Genomic DNA, 22,324 nt, shown 5'->3' with positions numbered 1-22,324 from the left:
CAGGTCATCTGCTGCTGCTTTCCCAGGTGCATTAGCACAGAGCTGGATTGGAAGTGGAGCACCTGGGGCTCCAACTGGTGTTGTGATATGGGATGTCAGCCACAATGCTGGCCCTCTAAAGTTTTCCTTTTTAACCATTTTTGAACATTCTAGAATGAAAAGCCTAATACCAGACAGTTTCACTGGTGAATTCTACCAAATGTTTAATGAATTAACTAATTATTCACAGTGCTTCCAAGAATCAGAAGAGGAGAGACCTCTGAACTATGAAGCAAATATTACCCTGAAAGTAAAACCAAAGACAAAATAAGATTTCAAAACTATATAGATGAATATCCCTTATGAATACAGATGAAAAAATCCTCAATAAAATACTAGCAAACCAAATCTAATGATATATAAAGAAGAATTAGATTCCACAACCATCTGAGATTGGTAGTTTTAACATCTTAAAAATCATCAATGCAATATACCATATTAATAGATTAAAAAAGTAAAAACACATGAGCATCTCAGTAGATACATATAAAGAGCATTTGAAAAAATCCCACACCCTTCGATTCTAAAAATATTGAACAAACTAGGAATAAAAGGAAACTTTGTCAACCTGATTAATGGCAGCTATGAAAAACCCACAGCTAACATTGTACTTAATATGTGAAAGACTAAAACACTTCACTCTAAGGTCATGAACAGGACAAGGATATTCCCAGTGTTCACTGTATTCAGTATCATGCCAAAGATGTTAGACTACATGGTGAGCAAAGGTTGTAAAGGCAGAAATAAAACTATGTTTTCAGCTGTCTGTCTTTATCTAAATAGAGAAAATGTACATATGTGCACGTGCACATACAGAGAACTAATAAAGTTCAACAGGGTTGCAGGGTACAAGATCAATATACAAAAATAAATTGTATTTCTGTTGTTTCTTAGGCACAAATGTAATAAAGGGAATGCAAAACATGTACATTGAAAAGTATGAAACATCACTTAAAGAAATTACAAAGATGCCAAAATCTTCCAATGGAGTAAATGGTGCTGGGACTACCAGACATCTGCTTGAAAAGTCACATCATGTTCAAAAATTAACTCACTATAAATTTGTAAGCTAAAACTGTAAAATATAAAACTCTCAGAAGAAAATAGGGGTATAAATCATCATGACAGACAAGTGTTTTATTTTATTTATTTGAAAGATTTATTTATTTGAAAGAATTTAGAGAGAAAGAGAGAGAGAAAGAGAGAGAGAGAATGAATGGGTCTTCTATCCACTTGTTCATTTCCCAAATGGCCACGATGGTCAAGGCTAGGTCAGGCTGAAGCCAGCCTGGAACTCCATCCAGATCTCCCGCATGGGTGCAGGGGCCCAAGTACTTGAGCCGTCTTCTGCTGCTTTTCCAGGTGCATTAGCAGGGAGCTGGATCAGACTCAGAGCATTTGGGGCATAGATGTGACATATGGGATGCTGGCATCACAGGCAGAGGCTTAACTTGCTGTGCCACAATGGTGGCCCCAGTAGTTTTTTTCAGATATGGTGCTAAAGAATAGAGCAATCAGAGAATAAGCAGGCTGTTGCATGTCTTTCACCTAGCAGTTAAGATTCTGGTTAAGACTTACCTTGCAGGGGCCAGCGCTATGGCGCAGCGGGTTAAAGCCCTGGCCTGAAGCGCCAGCATCCCATATGGGTGCCTGTTCTAGTCCCGGCTGCTCCTCTTCCCATCCAGCTCTCTGTTGTGGCCTGGGAAAGCAGTAGAAGATGGCCCAAGTCCTTGGGCCCCTGCACCCACATGGGAGACCTGGAAGAAGCTCCTGGCTCCTTTGGATTGACGCAGCTCCGCCTGTTGCGGCCATCTGGGGAGTGAACCGTCGGATGGAAGACCTCTCTCTCTGCCTCTACCTCTCTGTGTAACTCTGTCTTTCAAATAAATAACATAAATCTTTAAAAAAAAATGACTTACCTTAGAGTGCCTGGATTTGATACTTGGCTTCAACTCCTGACTCCAGCTCCTATTGATATAGACCCTGGGAGTGATGGCTCAAGTAACTGGGTTCCTGCCACCCATGTGGGAGACCTGGGTTGAGTTCCCAGCTGTCGCTCCCCATCTTCGCGGAGGAACGACACAGGACCCTGCGCTGTTCTTTTGTCTGCTCGGCCCTTCCCGGGTTTGCTGCTGGTTCTTCCCGGGTTGGCTGCCGTCCCTCCACCTCCGTGGAGGGGCGGGCCCCCCTGCCACTTTCCCCACTTCCGCGGGGGAGCGGCACACGGCCGGCCGGCTCTCTCGGGGGCTGCTCAGATGTTCCACAGGTGTTCCTTCAGATGTTCCTGGTGCATGGTGTCTCTCCTCCTTTATAGTCCTCCTCCACCAATCCCAACTCTGCTACCCACACGCCGAGTACGCTGCTCTCCTCCAATCAGGAGCAGGATCAGCTCCTGCAGGTTACTGGTCAAACTGGAGGCAGCTGTGTAGAAGCTGTTTACTCCTCTCCCAGTGCCATATTGTGGGAGAGCAGATGCATAGAATAAGTCTTAATTTCAGTAACTTAGTCTAGTCCTAGTTGCTCCCCACACCGGCTCCTGGCTTCAGGTTAGTCCATCGCAGCCTCTGCCATTGCAATTGTCATTTAGAGAATGAACCAAAAGGTGAGATCTCTCTCTCTCTCGCTTGCTCTTGCTCTCTCTCTCACTCTCTCTTTCTTTCACATCCATAAATGAAAAAAACTTTTAAATAGGCCAATTGGACTTCAAAAAATAAGAAAATTTTATGCTTCCATGAGAAATTTCGAGAAAGTACCAAGACAATTCAAATAATGGGAGAGAATACTTGCAAATACAGTATTCATAATATCTAGTGAATTATATTTATAATGAATATATCAATAAATATATTTAAATATATAATTAATTATATATATTATAACTTAATAATAAAAACTTAAACCCATTTTCAAAATAGGCAAAAAGAATCCAATAAACATTTCTCCAAATTTCATATATGTGTGTGTGTGTGTGTGTGTGTGTGTGTGGATACCAAGAGATATTTCAATGTCTTTAGTCATTAAGAAAATACAAATCAAACTCAGTGTGATACCACTTCACTTCTACTAAATTGGTTATAATAAAAATAACAGATAATAATAAGTATTGGTCAGAGGTAGAGAAATTAGAGCTCACATTTATTCCTGTTGGGAATGTACACTCATTTTGGAAAGTACTTTGGCAGTTGCGCCAGAGGCTTTAACAGAGTACATATGGCCCAGCAATTCTACTCCTAGATATATGCCTGATAGTACTGACAACATGACCACAGAATAAAAATGTTTCTGTACATTAGTGTCTATTGCAACATTATTCGTAGTAGTCAAAAAAAGGGAAATAACCAAAATATCTATTATCTGATGAATTCATAAAGAAAGGTAGCATATCAATACAACCAAATCTTACTCAGTCATAACAAGGGAATAGCATACTCATTCCCACAGTATGGACAAACCTTGAAAACTTCAAGCCAAATCTTGTCAGGGATGAGATGAGAAGCTAGTCGTAAAAGGCCATATTGCATGATTCCAGTTATCTGAAAACTCTAGGATAGAAACATTCATTCCTCTAGAAAATAGATTCTGGCTTCCTGAAGGCAAGTAGGCAGGGGCATGGAGAGTGACATCTCATATGTATGGGGATTCTTTTTGGGGGTGATGGAAATATTTTGGAATTAGATAGCTGTGATAATTGTACAACTTTGTGAATGTACTAAAACCCACTAAGCTGTACACTTTAGAGTTGGCAAATTTTATATGTGAATTAAATCTCAGTTTTTATTTTAAAAATGGAGCACAGGAGAAATTGGCTTTATCTGTTTCTGGAGAATGCACGTGGGTTTTCTGGCTCCCATGCGTTCCTCAAATAATTGCCACTTGAAATAGATTTAGCAGCTGGAGGAACAGTTTGTCCTACCTATTTTGTTCTATGAAAATCTTTATCTCTTATGTTTTGGATCTTTGGGCTAGAATAATAATCCTTCATGAACTTTATTCAGAAGCCTCCCCAATTATTTATTTATAAGTCCACTGAATGTTATTCCTCCCACGGTCATTTGGGCTATATTTGGTCATGTGGAGAGTAAGATAGACCTGTATATTATGTGCCCTTGAACAAAAATTAGCTCACCTCATTTGAACCTTAATCTGCTTTTGCAGTTTCTGCATCTCAGATTGGTGAAGACTAAAATGAGATAATAGGTTTTAAGTAGCTGTCACAGTGCCTGGCCTGGCTCAGGCCTATGTTAATATTAGATTCCTTCTTCTTTCCCTCCATTATAAAGTTTACTCTGGTAAGAAAGCACCTTCATTAGAGGTGAGAGTTTGTGTTTCCTTATGAGACAACACAAGCCGTTTTCATGGATTCCCCAGCGTGGTGTTGAGAGAATTGCAGAATGTCAGCATTAGTTTGTGACAGATGTGCATTGTTAGTGCTACCTTGGAGGCTATGTGACTTCCAGTTGTGCTGAGCAGCAGAGAACTTAATTAAGGCCGAGCCCAGCCTCCCTCACAAAGCTTTTCAATTCTTGATTTTCAGCTAACCTTCCATATTTTTAGCTCATCCTTAGTATCAGCTTTTGATATACAGTAGTGAAATGCTTAACAAAAAACCCAGAATAATGAATTCAGAGGCAGGCCCAGGTTCCTATTGTCTTGGTGATGTTTTATTTATCATTAGACTGTGTAAATGCATTGTGGATTACCCTTCTCAAGATATACATTTAGTTTACCCTTGTGTTCCTTCTTCTTCCTTTTAAAAAGAATTTGAATGAGTGGTTAATGCATGTGAAAGATACTGCACAGAAGAAGAGGTCGCTACCACACAGGCTCTTTTTAATTATGCTTCTCTGAGCAGGCAGAGACCTTCCCAGAGTCTCCAGCTGTATCAACAGGAACTACCCTTTCTGTAGACAGAATGATTTGGGGTTGTATTTTAGGAAGCTGAAACTGCTGAGACAAATGCAAGGGTAAATTCTGTGTTGGCTTTTTTTTTCCTTCTCAGGAGCTATTGAGTTTGACCACAGGAAACCTGACACTGTCTCCTTCATTGTCATTTCTAAGCAGACGGAAATAAACGTACAGACATATAATCTGTGCCCTTTCTCCCACATCTAGGAGCGGAAAAAGAAATTTGAAAAGGATGGGGAAAGGTTTTATTCTTTGCTGGACCGGCACTTACACTTGTCATCCAAAAAGAAAGAATCTCAGTTACAAGAGGTATGTTCACTAACTACGCTTGCCCTCCATTGCCAACTGTGCCTTGGAAACAGAGGCACATGTCTGTTGCAAGGCTTCCCCAATACCCTGTGTCAGCAGGAAACCAGGTGTGGTAGTTGTACTCACAGTTAAAACTTGGGATTCATAAGCCCTGAATTCTTGAGGCAGCTCCTCGACACTGTGACCAACGACAGTGTCGCCTTGGATATCTTGCTTCTTTCTTGCTCTCAGTTCCCCATGTGCAAACAGAGGAGTGCTACTCACTGGTCTCAAGTCCTTTCAGTTCCAGGTCTCTGACTGTAGATTCCACACTAGCATATGGTTATGTTGTTGTGGCATTTGGCAGATCACTAACGTATCTTCTACTTTGCCCCTTAGATAGTCCATTACCATTTTTTGGGTCCTGTTCTGGGACTACTACTTACACGGGACTTACTGTGGCTCTGATTCAAATAAGCCACCATTTGTTGAGAGCCTGTACTCTACTGGGCACTATGTTGGGAGCAGCAGGACTGCAGAGTCAATAAGATATCCTTCCTGCCCTTGTGTGCTGGTCTTACTGGGGTGGGCAAGTGGAGAATAGAAGATTTACATTTGGATATGGCGAATTTTCTTTGTGGAAAAATGTTGCCCTTCCAACTTGAAGTGGTCATTTAAAAATAGCTAAAGTTTTGGGTTTTTTAAAAGATTTGTTTATTTATCTTGAAAATCAGAATTACAGAGAGAGAGAGAGAGAGAGAGAGAGAGAGATCTATCCTCCATATGCTGGTTCACCCCCCTAGATGGCTGCAGTAGCTAATGCTGGGCCAAGCCAAAGCCGGGAGTTTCATCTGGGTCTCCCACATGGTTGGCAGGGGCCCATACACTTGGGACATCTTCTGTTTTGCTCAGGTAGGTTAGCAGGGAGCTGGATCAGAAGTGGAGCAGCTGGAACATGAACTGTTTCCTGTACGGGATGCCAGCATTGCAGGTGGCTTTACCTGTTACACCACAGCATTGGCCCCAAAGTAGCTGAAGTTTTTGACAGGAAGAAATGGAACTTTCAAATGGAAGCCAATGGCCCATTGGTAAAATGTGGAGGCTGTTTAGGAAATGGTTTGGCTAGAATTTGCATTACTACCAGAGGATAGTAAGAGACAAAATAAGATCAGGCGAGTTGAGGCCACATTGTGGTGTACTAGGCTCAGGAGCGAGTTTGTGTTTAATTCTGTGGGCACTGGGTGAATCATTGAAGGCTTTTGGTCATGTAAGCAACATGTGTAGAATTATGTTTTTACGAATCCTAAGCTGGCAGAGGTTGTAGGATGGGTTAGATCAGGAAAACACTAGTAGCAGGAAAATCAGTTTTAGAAATGAATGCAATGATCTGGAGAAGAGGGTCTTCGACAGAAGTGTGGTAATGGGGAAGGGAAGGAAGCAATTCACTGATGAAGAACTTTTTTTTAATGGAACAAAAATCTAGTAAAATGTGGGGACATTGAATATTCAAGTATGACAAGAGATCTGCTGGAATAAGATCATAAACATGAACTGTAAAGGTACTTAGAAATAATCTTGTCCAGGATCACACAGATTGTGGCGGAGCTGGAACTCACCTCCTGATTACTGGTTTAGTGGGTTTCCATCACATTGTCATAGGAGCTTGATGGTGAAAGGTTAAGGGTTGTAGTGGTGGATGGAGTCAGGTATTGAAAAGCAGAAGGATTACTTCTCATCTATAAACTGAAATCAAGTCTGCGGTCTTCTACCATTTTTCTTTGCACCCTTTTGTTGTATACCTTTCCTATCTCTTTGTGCAGAACAGGGTTAATTATAGCACACCGGAGACTACTGTGCTTAGAAGAGCCTGTGTATAAGATTAGCTCGTGGCTGGCACCTGGGAATCTGACTGGTAAACAGTTGCTTACATTAATATAAAAGTTTCCTTAAATGTTAAGAGTGGCTTACTGTATGTAAAATACCTGCACAAACAATGTGGCTTATGTTGAATACCTTCTTTTCTTAGGAGAGTCTAGAATTTTGGGGTGTGCTCAAGCAGAGGGTGTCGTGTGACTAGCCCCTAGAAAAACCTAGGATGTTCCATCTCTGATGAGCTTCCATGGTAGCATTTTACCTGTGTTGTTAGAACTTGTTAAATGAATAATTGTGTCCTGTGTAATACCACTTAAAAATCTCTTGGCACATTACACCTCATTTCTTCTGGACTTGGCCCCGTGTAACTTTTTGCTTCTCTGGTTTTTCTTTGTGTACTTTCATCGAAATAAATCTTAGCTCTGAGTATGATTTTATGCTGAGTCCTGTGAGTCCTCCTAGAAATTACCAAACTAGGGGGAGTGTTCTAAGAGTTTGGTAATATATATAGCTATCCCTGGGGCTTTCTTGATTTTCAAGAATGCAGTCTTTATATTTGTTCAACCAAAAATTACCTGGGGGACATGGAGGAAAATTTAATTTTTTTTAAATTAAGAGATTTTATTTTTAGATCACTTTTTATTTTATAGAAAAATTGAATGGAAGGTGCAAAAAGTTTCCATATATTCCTAATCCTTCCCCCAACAGTCTCCCCTATTATTAATGTCTTGCATTACTGTGGAACATTTGCTATAACTGATGAACCAATGTATTGTATGCTCTATGGATTCTGATGAATGTGTTTTATATATGTCTACCTTTACAGTGTCATACAGGGTAATTTCACTGCCATCAAAATGCTTCAACTCTGCCCATTCATCCCGCCTTCCTCACTACAAACTGCTACCAACTAGTGATCTTTTTATGGACTCCATATTTCTGTCTTTTCTAGAATGTCATATAGTTGGAATCATAGTATGCAGACTTTTCAGATTGGATTCTTTCACTTGGAAATACATATTGAAATTTCCTCTCTGTCTTTCCATGTCTTGATGTCTCACTACTTTTTAATGTTAAATAACATTCCATTGTCTGGATATACCACTGCCGTTTTTAGCCATTTGCCTATTGAAGGGCATCTTGAATTTTTCTTGAACTTGGCACTTATTAATAAAGCTGTAAAAAGTTTCTGTGCAGGTTTTGTGGTTTCTTTGAAGTTTTTTTTTTTTTTTTTTTTTTTGGAAAATACCAAAGATACTATGGTAAGAAGATGTTTAATTTTGTAAGAAATTGCCATGAATTGTCTTCCTACTGTTGAATTGTGTGCTGGCATTCTCTTGTGTCTCATTATGTTTTCTTAAAATTATTTTGAATTCTTTGTCAAGAAATTCATCAATTTCCATTTCTTTGTGGTCTGTTACTAGAGTTTTTATGTAACTTTGGCGGTGTCATGTTACTTTGGTTTTTCTCCTGCTTTTTCTGTCCCTTCCTTGATATTTGTACATCTGGTGGATCAGTTGCTTCTACCAATTTTACAAGATGGCTTTCATAGGAAGAGACTTTGTGCTAGCAGTATGTCCCTGAGTGTTGGTTGGAAATAATGTGTTGGCTTTGGTTACAGATATGCATTTTAGTGTAGTGTTCATGTAGCTTTCTCAGTTTCTCTTGTGACTTGTAGGGGCCAAAAGTGCATGGGAAAGGCTACTCTGCTACTTCCAGGGTAACAGGAGGGTAGACAGGGCTGCCTGACTGTTTTATAGGAGTGTCTTCAGGCTGATTCTTTCAGGTCATTGTCCATATTCTTCTTGGGACCAAGAGAGGTGGGAACATCCTCCAGACTGGGTCAACAGAACTTCTGAGTGCAGTTGCCTGGCTGCTTCAGAGCACCCTGTATTGATAGGGTCTCAAGATGGCTGCATTCAGCAAGAGTTTGTGTGGGGAAGGTGCAGTGTGGGCTGAGCTCTTTTCTCTGGGGCAGTGCAGCAGTGTGGTAACCTGGAAGCTTCCCAAGCCAGGCTCAGGGACCATGAGAGCCATGAAATTCTCCAGCAGCAAATGCCTCAGGTGTCTGTGGCAGGAGTAGGGACTTCCAGAGATCTCCTGCTTACCCTTTTCTTGCAACAAAGCCCATGTTGGTTCAAGTTTGATCTTGAGGGACAGAGCAGAAGGTCTGTGCTCAGTTTGCATTCTTTGTAAGTCCATAGTGTAGCTCCTTGCTCTGCAACATTTAGCCCTTCGCCTGCTTTCCTCTGCTCTGTGCTGCCCAAGGTTGGAACAGAGGTGGAGGAAGCCGTCCCTCGGCTTCTTGGCCGACAGTACCAGATGCTCAGTCTGTGGGAACCAGCCTGGGGCCAGGGGCTGTGGGGTTTTTGCTGGCACTGGGGTTCACTGTGGCCTGGTACTAATGCCTGTGCTTAATTCCCTCTCCTTCCCCCAAGTGGCATCTCTCTCTGTGCTGTGCTGCTTGGAGTTGGGAGAGGGCTGACATGGGTGACTCTTCCTGCTTTCTTCAATGTGTCTTTTCTCATTGTCATACTACAGCCAGGCACTATGGTCTCTCACCTGACTTCCCTATATCTTGGAAGGGTAGATGGGTGCTTGAATAGCTGCTCACATTCGTGTCTCCAAGGAGAGATGGCCTTCATTTTTTTTTTCTTAGTCTTTTTCTGCCTTTTCTTTCTTTATTTGAAAATGATATATGATTTCATTTTTTGTTCTAGCATGTCAATGATATTTCTTTCTTTTTAAAATTTAAATGGTTTCCCTAGTGCTTAAAATATGCATTAACAGTTAATCCATGTCTACTCTGAAATAAGACTACACTGCTTTATGGGTGGTATAACAACCTTATAATTTAGTTTTTCCTTCAGTCTTTTGTAATACTGCTGTCATTCTTTTCACTTATTTGTAAGTGATAATCATCAATTAAGAATAAGAAATATATAAAACATTACCTTCATTCATTCCTCATCTACTGTTGTTCTTTTTCTTGTATAGGTCTACATTTCTGATGTGCCTCATTTTCCTCTGTCTGGAGAACTTCTTTTAATATTTCTAGCAAGACAAGTCTAATGATGACAGATTCATTCAATTTTTGTTTATTTGGCAAAGTATTTATTTTCCCATCACTTTTGAAAGATATCTTAACTGTATACAGAATTCCAATTTGGTGTTTATTTCACCTTTCAACATGTTAAATATTTTGCTTCATTCTCTTCTTTTGCATGGTTTCTTAAGGGAAGTCGGATGTATTGCATATCCTTGCTCATCTAGATGTAAGCTTTTTTCTGTAGCTTCTTTCAAAATTTTATCTTTGTCTTTTTTTTTCTAACAATTTGAATATGATATGCCTACACATAGATTTTTTTTACATTTTTCCTTGGTGGTATAACCTGAGTTTCCTATATCTGAAGTTTGCTGCCTTTCATTTTGATAAATTCTGAGTCATGATTATTTCAAAGATTTAATTTCTCTATTTCATGTTGCAGTATTCTGAGCATACATATGTTATAACTTTTGTAATTTCCAGTAGTTCAGTAATTGAATTGAATATTTAAGTAGAAAAATTAGATATTCTACTCCATGTTATTCATTGTTTATTTTTCTTGTTACATTTAAGTTTTGGAATTTTCTGTTGATATTACTTCAAACTTACTAATTGTTTCCTCACTCATGTCCAATCTATCAGTGAGGCCTTTACAGGCATTGATTTCTATTATGTGTTCTTGATTTTAAGGATTTCCTGTGGATTCTTTCTTCCAGTTCATCCGTGTGCTAATAATAGCATCTATTCTTGCTTGTATTCTTCTTTGCCCGTTAAAGCTTTTATCATATTGATCATAGTTATTTTAAATTCATAGTTCAATAATTCCACAATATTTTCCATATCTGAGTTTCTGAGTTTGGTTCTGATGCTTGCTCTTTCTCTCCAGCTTTTTTTTTTTTTTTTTTTTTTTTTTTTTGTAGTTGAGCATGTCTTTCCATTTCTTGTTGAAAGTCAGAAGTGATGTTGAGATAAAAGGAACTGAGATAAATAGATCTGAGGTTTTATGTTTATCTGGCTGGGAATTAAGCCTGCTAAGTTTGCTGTACCTATAGTTGTCTGAGGCTAAAATTTCCTCTGCTATTCTTGTTTCTGCCTTTGGATTTCCTTAGAGTGTTCTTAAATAAGGTTGTAATCTCCCCAGTACTGGTCATAGCACCATAACTCTTGGGCTTCTGCTCTGGTAAGTCTTGTTCTCTGCATTCACCTCTCTATCCAGTTTTTGGAGGAGTTTTCCTTCTGACTTTAATTCTCTATTGGAGCTTAAAAAAAGTTATTGGCTTTCCTCTTACTTAACTTTTTTCTTGGTGTGGGAAAGGATATGATGACTTCTAGGCCTGATGCACATCATGCCAGAAACTTGAAGGCTTGGGTCAGTCACTTTTACCTCTTGGCTTCATATTCCCTATCAGTTGCATGAAGAATAGGATCACTAGTTGGCATTATATTCTCCTCTAGCTCTATATGTGCTGAAATTCAGGAATGACTGTGCCAATTTGTAATATTTGTTCCTGTCGGCAGGCAGACCTCCAGGTGGACAAGGAGAGACACAACTTCTTTGAGTCCTCCCTCGATTATGTTTATCAAATCCAAGAAGTTCAGGAGTCCAAGAAGTTCAATATCGTGGAGCCAGTAAGTTCTGTGTATTGATGAGTGGTCTAAAAGTATTTATGAAATGCCAGGTAAATATGGGAGAACTATGACCGTGAAACTGGAATCTCAAAGAATGAAAGGGAGTCAATGCTTAATAATGAATGTGTAGATCACTGTCACATTGGCTTATGTTTTTTTTCCTCTTCACCCTGTCTTCAATCCCTAATTTTCTCTCTCTATTACTGGGGTTTTTCTCTTTCCTTTCTTCTCTTTCCTTTCTTCCTTCTCTCAATTTCTGTAACACACTTCCTATTTTCTTCGCTTCCCTTCTTTCCTTTCATGCTTTTAGAAAGTTTCTTTACACATCATAAGCCAGGTACTGTGTTGGATACTCATATCCCTTGCACTCAATGACTTCCCAGTGTAGAGTTTTTGTTTCTACATTATGTAATTTTTTCTACTTCAGTCTCTAACATATTGCCAAAAGCAACATGCCAAATTCAATTTCAGAAGTATGCTTGATTTTATTTATTTTCAAATATTTTATCTATTTATCTGAGAGGTAAAGTTACAGACAGAAAGAGAAAGAGACAGAGAGAGAGAAAGGTCTTCCACCTGATGGTTCACTCCCCAAATGGCCACAGTAGCTAGAGCTGGGCCAATCTGAAGCCAGGAGCCAGGAGCTTCTTCTGGGTTTCCCATGTGGGTGCAGGGGTCCAAGGACTTGGGCCATTTTTCACTGCTTTCCCAGGCCATAAGCAGAGAGCTGGATCAGAAGAGGAGCAGCCAGGACCTGAATTGGCATCCATATGGGATGCCGGCACTGCAGATGAAGGCTTAGCCTACTACAGCACATCGTTGGCTCCATTTTATTTTTAAAGATTTGCTGATTTATATATTTGAAAGTGTTACAGAAAGAGGGAGGAGAGAGAGAGAGAGAGATAGAGAGAGAGAGAAAGAGAAAGAGAAAGAGAAAGAGAAAGAGAAAGAAAGAAAGAAAGAAAGAAAGAAAGAAAGAAAGAAAGAAAGAAAGAAAGAAAGAAAGATCTTCCATCTGCTTGTTCACTCTCCACATGGCCACAACAGCCAGAGCTAAGCCAGACTGGAGCCAGGAACTTCATCTCAGTCTCCCACATGAATGATGGGAGCCCAAATACTTGGACCATCCTCCATTGCTTTTCCTAGTCCATTAGCAGAGAGCTGCATGGGAAGTGGAGCAGCTGGGACGTGAATTAGCACCTTTATGGGATTGTGGTAATACAGGTGGCTACTTAACCTGCCATACCACAACACCAGCCCAAAGGGTGCTTAATTTTAATTTCATTTATTTGAAAGAGTGAGAGCAAGATATAGAGGCAGAGAGATAGAGGGAGGAAAGATGGGAGAGAGGATAAGGGGAAAGGGGTAGCAAGGGGAAGAGGGAGACCAATAGGTGGGTAGGGAAGGACAGAAGGATAGAGAGACACGAAAGGAAGGAGGGAGGGAGAAAAAAAGAAAGGGAGAGAGGGAGGGGGAGGGGGAGGGGGAGATCTTTCATCCACTGGTTCACTCCCCAATTGACCGCAATGGCTGGAGCTGCACTTATCTGAAGCCAGGAGCCAGGAGCTTCTTCCGGGTCTCCCACACGGGTACAGGGGCCCAAGGACTTGGATCATCTTCCACTACTTTCCCAGGCCACAGCAGAGAGCTGGATCAGAAGTGGAGCAGCCAGGACTTGAACTGGTGCCCACATGGATGCCGACACTGCAGGCAGCAGCTTTACCTACTACGCCACAGCACTGGCCCCAATGAGTGTTTTAAGCAGGGTATGATGGGCTCAGTTTTGTTATGTGGAGAATGGCTAGGAAGGGGCCACCAGTGGAAGTGAAGAAACCAGTTAGGAGACTGCTAAATGTAGGTAGAAGGAGGTGTGGATTTGAGTTAGGGTGGTAGAAATGAGACTATTCAAGAATGGCTGGATTAAAGATATATTTTGGGGGCAGACCTAGCAGGAATCACTGATGGATTCAACTAGAATGTGAGTGAAGGAGAAATTGGGGATGATTCTTTAGTTTCTGGCTTGAATGTCTGAATGAGTGATTGTATCATTTCCTGATAGAGTATAAACGATGTTTGAATGTCATATAATTTGGTCTATAGATAGTTATAAATATTGTCTTCACTGTATTATATCCTGTACATAGTAGTAAACTCCTCTTTGCTCACTTTATGATCCTTGCCATGAATCCTATGTTATGTAATATTAGTATCACTACATTCAAGAAAAAAAAGTATGTGTATTTATATTATATAATATCTACATATGAAATGAGTATGGCAAAGTGTTAAAAATCATGAAATATAAAAATAAATTGCTTTAAAAACACTGAAACCAAAATCTACACTGAAAGTTGAAAAATAATATTAATAGTTTATAACATTGTTTCCAATTATTCCTAAATATGTAACTCATTATGAGTAAAGTTCAGGTTAGTTTATATACAAGAGGCACCTTTTCCTCCTTTGCTTTTCTCCAAAAGATGCCCATTATAACATTCCTCCAAATGCCATATTTTTCCCTTTCACATCTAAAACTTTTCCATGTAATGTAAAGTTATTCTCCAAAGTAGCTTTTGCACCCTCAGTCACTGTGTATAAAATGCCTCTTGTTTTAAATATTTACTCTAGCTTTAAATATTTGACATTGCACTGACAGTACTGAAAGGTATAAAATTGATTGCACATCATTGTTTTAATTAATCATACCTTTAATTGTAACTTTTCCATTTTATTAAAAGTGTTTGTTTCTTCAGTGAAAAATACATCTTATTTTCCAAGTTCAGGGTACACTTTCCTCTAATGCAAGAATAGTTCTGTGTAGAGCCCTTTGTATTTCCATGACTGCTTTTAACACGATACCGAGTAAACACTGTGGACCTTCTTTTCTGAGTTCACTGTTCTTTTGTTTGTTTAATGAAAAGGTGCTGAAGATAAAGGTATTTTTACGTGTCATCCCTAGGTTTTGGCCTTTCTTCATAGCCTCTTCATTTCCAACAGCTTGACTGTGGAGCTCACACAGGATTTCCTCCCATACAAACAGCAGCTCCAGCTCAGTTTGCAGAATGTGAGTTTGCATGTGGTTTTCTTCACCTGTCTTTTCATTCTGCTTCAATTTCTGTCCCAGTGACCTTGGCTTTGGAGATCTAGGTTATTGCAGGCCAGTTTTTCAGAGCATGGTGATGTGGGTTGCAAATGTTTTAAGGTACTGGACTGTCTTTGTTTTTCCAGTTTCAATTTTCCCTGCCGTTGAGGCTGACTGTTGTTCAGACCCACCCTTCCACCCACTGGCACCTCCATCTAGCCAACATTTATTAAAATTTGCTAATTTACTATGTCTTTCCGAGATCAGAATACAGTCCTAAGCTACTTTCCTGGTTGGTCAAGACACTTTTGCTATGGGTTTTATTAGTACAAACATGCATTCCTTCCTTTTTCTCACTACTTATTAGAGTTAAATAAATTATATTTTAAAAGTTTTATTTATTTCCCATGGTAGTTCTCTTAGATGATCGTAGACACAGCTTTTCCATATGATGGGACATATATGAGTATGCTGTCAGATATATTATTTGATTCATTCACTTATTTAACCCTACTTAACAAATGTTTCTGGATACAGGGAGCATTTGCCCTCTGCCAGGCATTGTAAAGGGCATTGATATGCCATAATGAACATAATGAGGCATGTGAGTTTTTCTGTCTTGGAGGAATATATAGTTGCTAAAGGAGAGAGACATAGACACAGTAAATTGTAACTCTTCCTTATGATCCATACTACAGTAGTTTCAAGATCAAAGTTCTGGAAGAACAAAGAATGTAAAAGTTAGCTGTCTGGTGGAATCAGGGAAGGCATCACTGAGGTGGTAAATTTGGACTAGGTGTTATGATGCTTGAAATTCATGGATGTGTTTTTAGATAAGAAATACTGATAAGTTGTGGTATAAATAAATCTGATATATGTGTGTGTGTGTGTGTGTGTGTGTATATATATGTATATATTCAGAGAGAGAGAGAAAGAAAAAGAATATCCTCCATCTGCTGATTCACTCCCCCCAAATAGCTATAATGGCTGGGGCTGGGCCAGACTGAAGCCAGGAGCCCTGGAACTCCATCTGGGTCTCCCATGTGAATTCAGGTGTCCGAGCACTTGGGCCGTGTTCTGTTGCTTTCCCAGGTACATTAACAGCATGCTGGATTGGAAGTGGAACAGCCAGGACTCAAATTGGCACTCCCATATGGGATGCCAGTATTGCAAGCAGTAGCTTAACCCACTGTGCCACAAAGCCAGCCCCACTCTCTCATATATTTCATTCCCTGTTACAGTCTCCCTGTTGTAAAGCATGGGTCAATCCGATGCTCAGAATTCTGAGTTTTTATTGTGGCCTTACATAATTCCCATGAGGAAAAAAAATCCCCTGTTGTGGTTTCATGAATATATCATCTTTTATATTTCTCTCTCTTCTAGTCTGTACTGTCATTAAACTCTTTAAAGTTGTTGTCTAGTCACTATGCATGCACCGTTTGTTTTTGGTTATGTTGTAGCACATGCTGTCTATAGTCTCTGACCAATAAAGACTTATTCATGATAATAGTGGTGATGATGATGATGATGATGATGATGATGATGTCTTGACAGACAAGAAATCATTTCTCCAGCACCCGGGAAGAGATGGAAGAACTTAAGAAGAGGATGAAAGAAGCTCCCCAGACATGCAAGCTTCCAGGACAACCAACCATCGAAGGCTATCTGTATACGCAAGAGAAATGTGTGTGGGAACACAGGAGTACCACTGGGTTATACTAGGCTGCCACCTATTGCACTTAATATTCCCAAACTCTGGGCATGCATATCATTCACAGACCCATCTAATACCTACAACTCTTGGAATGCAGACTGGGATTAGTGAAAAGAAACAGCAAAGGGTATTTGAAGGGAAGATATGAGTTTTTCTTATAAATGCTGTGGGATGGTAAAATCTAACTGTTTCTCTGAGATTCAAAATGGAAATTTTTAGTTTTCAATCCTCATGACTCTGAGAGGTGGAGGAAAGGAGATGGAGAAATAATATGAGAGGACTTCAAATGTTCATGGAAAATATAATTAAATAGTAAAAATAAAAGATAGAAACTATTTTTCAACATAAGACGCCGGCATTTTTAGTCCATCCCCAAAGAACTGAGGGTCCTAGAAATTTAACTGTTAATGAAATCTTTTTAGCTTTAATGGCTGATGAAAAATGGGTGCCCCTTAAAGATTTTTTTTAATATCAAAGAGTAAAAATAATTTGGAAGAAGCCCAAGCAAGACTGATGTAAATGTCTAATGATTTCTCATTGAAACTTGTAAAATTGCCCTTGTTTGATGAGAGTAATGAGTTGGAACATTGTTGTGATGGAGAAATGCTCTCTGCTAAAGCTTTGCTGGGCATTTTTCTGCTAAAGCTTTGGCTCCCTTTCTCAAAACACTCTCATAGTAAACAGATGTTACCATTCTTTAGTCCTCCAGAAAGTCAACTAGTTAAATGCCTTGAGTATCCCCGAATACTGTTGCGATGATTTTGCTTTACTGTACCACTTCTGCTCTTGGAAGCCATTGCTTCGATGGTGCTTTTTTTTTTCCATCAGGATCATTCTGATAAAGGCATGAGTTTTCTTTTTTCTTTATTTTATTAAAAATATTTTTGTTAAGATGTAACACTTGCACAACCTTCATGGGGACAGTGTAATATTTCAACATATACAGTAGGAACTGATCAGGCAATCAGCATCCCAAGTTCTGCACTCTTCCTACCAGCTCTTCTCCTCCACTTCTTTAGATAGTATAGAGTGTATCATTGTGATTTATAGCACCCCTATGTGTTGTGGAACACTAAAACCCATTATCTCTATTGAATTAGGTCTTGATACCTTTTATCCAACCTCTCTCCATCCCCCTTTCCTCACCCTTCCTGGTATCTGGTAATCACTATTCTAAGTTCAGATTTTTTTTTTTTATCAATTGCGCATATGAGGTGACCATCAATATTTGCCTTTCTGTGTTTGGCTTGTTTCACTTAACATAATCTGTAGTTGTCTCCATTTTGCAGCAAACGACAGCATTCCATTCTTTTTGTAATAATAGTATTCCATTATCTTTATCCATTCATGGACACCTAGGTTGATTCTATATCTTAGCTATTGTGAAAAAGTGCTGCAAATGGGAGTTTGTTTGCTGGTATCTCTTTCATATGCCAATTTCAATTCCTTCAGATGTATTCTCAAAAGTGGGATAGCTGGGTCATGTGGTAGATCCGTTTTTAGATTTTTTTTTTTCTTGAGGAACTTCTGTACTTTTCTCCATAATGGCTATCCTAATTTACATTCATGCAAATAGTGTATAAGGAAAGGATTGCCTTTGTTCCACATCCTCACCAGCATTACTCGTTTTTTGTCTTTTCTATAGTAGCCATTCTAACTGCACTGAGATGATACCTCATTTTGGTTTTGGTTTGCATTACTCTATTAGTGACACTGGACATTCTTTCCTATATGACTTGGCTATTTGCATTTCTTCTTTAGAGAAATGTCTATTCAGATATTTTGATTATTATAGTTCATCAAAGAAGTGCTTCGGAATCTTGAACCTACTTGCTTCAAAATCCCATTGAAGGATGGTGCCACGGCTCACTAGGCTAATCCTCCGCCTTGCGGTGCCGGCACACTGGGTTCTAGTCCCAGTCGGGGCGCCGGATTCTGTCCCGGTTGCCCCTCTTCCAGGCCAGCTCTCTGCTGTGGCCAGGGAGTGCAGTGGAGGATGGCCCAAGTGCTTGGGCCCTGCACCCCATGGGAGACCAGGATAAGTACCTGGCTCCTGCCATCGAATCAGCGCGGTGCGCCAGCTGCAGCGCACTGGCCGTGGCTACCATTGGAGGGTGAACCAACGGCAAAGGAAGACCTTTCTTTCTGTTTCTCTCTCTCTCACTGTCCACTCTGCCTGTCAAATAAATAAATAAATAAATAAAATTTTAAAGAAATCCCATTGAGAGCTCTGCACTTGTTTATAGCTGATGTGGGCCCCTATCAAGCAGAAAGTTTGCACCACTTTAGTTTTTTGGTCAGAATAGTGTAAGCTGAGATGCCTATGGGATTGGCTGTTGTCTCTGCAATTCATCATAATTCTTCAATTAAGGCATGGTCAAGGTTAAATTTCTTTTTTCCTGGTAAATTGACGTGAACAGTTTGCTGCTATGGACTTCATCTTCAACATTGTCTCTTCCTTTTGAAGATGATGATCCATTTGTTAACTGATGGTTCCTTTGAGGCATTGTCTCCATAAACTTTTTGTAAAGCATTAGTAACTTAACCATTCTTCCACCCAAGGTTCATCATAAATTTAATATTTCTTCTGGCTTCCATTTGAACAGAATTCATTCTGCTTTGATCAGAGCTCTTTTCTTTTTTGAGAGAATTTTTTAAAAGAATTATTTTATTTGAAAGGCAGAGTTACAGAGAGAGAAGGCGAGACAGAGAAAGGGTGAGATCTTCTGTCTGCTGTTCTACTCCCCAAATGTCTGGGGTTAGGCTGGGCCAAAGCTAGGAGATTGTTCTGGGTCTCCCACGTGGGTGCAGGGATCCAAATACTTGGGCCATCTTCTTCTGCTTTCATACGCACAGTAGCAGGGAGCTGGATCAGAAGTAGAGCAGCCAAGACTTGAAGCATCACCCATATGGGGTGCCCCATTACAGGCAATGGCTTAACTTGCTAAGCCACAATTCCAGGCTCTTTTCAAACTGATGTTTTACTCCTCTTAGTACCTCAAACTAGATCCTGTTTATGCATGTTACCACAAGTTAGTACGAGTTTATTTTGGTGCAGATTTTTTTTTAATCCACATATAATTTTTTCTTAATGCCTATTTTCCATGAAGCTTTTGAAGAACCTTCATATTTAGTATACCTACCATGTGCCACATATAGTGCTAAATGTTTTAAAAACAGTCATATTTAATCTTTGATCTTATCTTATACCCATTTTACACATGAGGCCACTGAGGCTCAGAGGTCACCATCTGAAAGTCTCCTGAGTAAAAAATGGTAGCCCTAAGGTTAAGTTCAGGACTGTGAGATGCTAAAACCAGAGCTCCTACCAGTATACTCTACACCGGCTACTATTTGAGAATCACATGGATGCTCTTCAGGCATTTAATGACCAGCATGATTTCAGTGAACAAGACAGCATTGTTCATTGCTAAACAAGTAAAATGGGTTAATGAGTCTACTCATTAAATGTCACAGAAGATTCAGGCTATTCTTTTATGTACTTAATAACATTATGCAAACCTGTGCATGCTATTTGACTTTCCTTTTGAAATATTATTATTATTATTATTATTATTAAGGCCTGTGACTTCAGTCTCTTCTTAGAGTTATTCTACCCAGGGAGTAGGCAGAGGTTATGGGTAGCAAAATCCAACGCAATTCAGAAACAACGGCACTTCAGCAGCGATATCATTTTGATTTCCTGTTCATAGAACAATTAACTTTTCATGATTTTCAAAGATGTATTCTCTCACTTGTCAGGTTAAATATCAGCATTATTGATATTTTGAGCTGGATAATTTTTTTGAGGGGTGCTCCTAAATTTTTGTTTTATTTGAAATATCTTATAAAATATTTTAAAATAAGAGAGCCAAGGGGTCCTTAACTACTTCAGTGCTAAAAGGAATGGAAAGGAAGAGACGGAGACATCAGTAGGAGAGATAGAACATCTGACATCTCCAGGTTTTGGGATATATAGTGGTACTACTCATATGGAAGGTGGCAAAGGAATTATGTTTGGAGCAACCGAGGAGCAGATGTGGAAAGCAGTTGGTAAAAGTTAAGCTCTCCATATTTGTAGTACACAGGACAGTGGAAGGCTGGAGCTCAGGGACAGGGTGGGGCTGCATCTAGAATCTGATGAGCATGCTGTAGACAGCATCCTTCGTCGGAGGGATGATTCCAGCAGCTCACTTTTGCCTGTCTTTGTAGGGGCGTTGGGAATATCCTGGGTGAAATACTATTGCCGGTATGAGAAGGAGACTAAAACACTCACCATGACACCAATGGAACAGAAGCCGGGTGCTAAGCAGGTCAGTTCTTGTTTGTGTTACATTTTGGGGGGTTATACCTATGACTGTATCTCAGAGAAAAATGCCAGTTAACTATTAATCAAGTCTGTCACTGTCTTCTGATGCCATGACTTTATATGGTCTACTTTTGCATTGGACCAGATACCTCTATGTTGAGTGAAAATTCTCTTAGTTAATTATGTTAGGTGCTCTGAAAGTACCTCTGATTTTTCAGACATTTATTATTATAAGTGTCTGTCACATTATGCAAAGAAAATTTGCAGAAATATGGGTGAATTGCTTTTAAGAAGTCTGTACTATGGAACTCTGCAGTAGCAGGTGTTTAAAATGTGTATGAATCAATTTCCAGAATTCCATCATTTTAGGTTTATTTATTTATTTGAAAGTCAGAGTTTACAGAGAGAGGAAGAGGGAGAGAGAGAGAGAGAGAGAGCGCACCTCCATCTGCTGGTTCACTCCCAAAGTGGCCACAGTGATCAGGGCTGAGCCAGGCCAAAGCCAGGAGCCAAGAGCTTCATCCAGGTCTGCCACCTGGGTGGACAGGGGCCCGAGCACTTGGGCCGTCTTCCACTGCTTTCCTGGTGCATTAGCAGAGAGCTAGATCAGAAGTGGAGGAGCCAAGACACAAACCAGCACCCATATAGGATGCTGGCGTCATAGGTGGCAGGTTTTCCAGCTATGCCACAGTACCAGTCCCATAGAATTACATTTTTAAAAGAATTCAGCTATTGCCTAAAGTTGGAATAGCACATTCTGTGTAATGTTCAAATTCTTTATCCAGTTAATATCTTTTCTTCTGCCCTTCAAATCCTTGCCTACTTCCCAAGATGACAAGATACGTTTAACACACTGAAAATAATTCACTCACTTGGAAGAACTTGATCTTTTACACACACACACACACACACACACAAATGCAGAGATTTTTTTAAGATAAAAGCTGTTTAGTCCATTATTTGTATTCTAAAAGTAGTTCATTATGTCTCTTAGCCCTTTAACTGGCTCTCATTGTCTTAGTGCATGAAGTTTAAGTATTTGTGCTCTTTGCAAATTGTTGGAAGCACTTCAAGGTTCATTTGTTAGCCACTACATGTGGTACATGAAAATCCAATTTAGGTAGGCCAAGATTTGGAGAAAAATCGGGCCAATTTTTCTCCATTGCTAGTACTTTCCATGGAAAACCTCTCCTGTATGACTTGTTCCTATGAAATTAGAGAGAGCCAAGAATTAGTCTCAGTCTATTGAAAACTGCTTTTAAAAAAATCTTTAAGCACAAAATCACCACTGCACTTTGAATGTGAGTTGGAGATGGGATGGGACTCTGCTGAAACATCTCAGAGTTTCCAGCATTCTTACCCTTGCTGTTGTCCTGGCCATTTACTTACTCACAACCCTAAAACCCTCCTTAGTTGCTGGCCTCCCAATTACCAAAGCAC

At 39.8% G+C, this 22,324-nt stretch overlaps 1 protein-coding gene across 3 annotated transcripts in view; it reads left to right on the top strand.

The window, feature by feature from the left end:
- OPHN1 (oligophrenin 1) overlaps nucleotides 1-22,324 on the top strand; it is a 360,994-nt gene that overhangs the window by 186,819 nt on the left and 151,851 nt on the right. For 2 of the 3 annotated variants that reach the window (XM_051827157.3, XM_089324107.1), the window contains 5 exons: nucleotides 5,152-5,253; nucleotides 11,669-11,779; nucleotides 14,739-14,843; nucleotides 16,416-16,545; nucleotides 20,788-20,888. In XM_051827157.3, the coding sequence (XP_051683117.3) occupies nucleotides 5,152-5,253; nucleotides 11,669-11,779; nucleotides 14,739-14,843; nucleotides 16,416-16,545; nucleotides 20,788-20,888 (549 nt within the window). Of the gene's footprint in view, nucleotides 1-2,500; nucleotides 2,642-5,151; nucleotides 5,254-11,668; nucleotides 11,780-14,738; nucleotides 14,844-16,415; nucleotides 16,546-20,787; nucleotides 20,889-22,324 lie in introns of those variants that run through there. The other variant, XM_089324108.1, reaches the window with a different exon arrangement.

Source organism: Oryctolagus cuniculus, chromosome X (assembly GCF_051225735.1).
Source record: "Oryctolagus cuniculus isolate XC-2025 breed Fujian yellow rabbit chromosome X, ASM5122573v1, whole genome shotgun sequence".
In the NCBI taxonomy this organism is placed as follows: Eukaryota; Metazoa; Chordata; class Mammalia; order Lagomorpha; family Leporidae; genus Oryctolagus; species Oryctolagus cuniculus.
The sequence above is the reverse complement of the archived record's forward strand: the minus strand, read 5'-3'. Positions and strand labels throughout refer to the sequence as shown.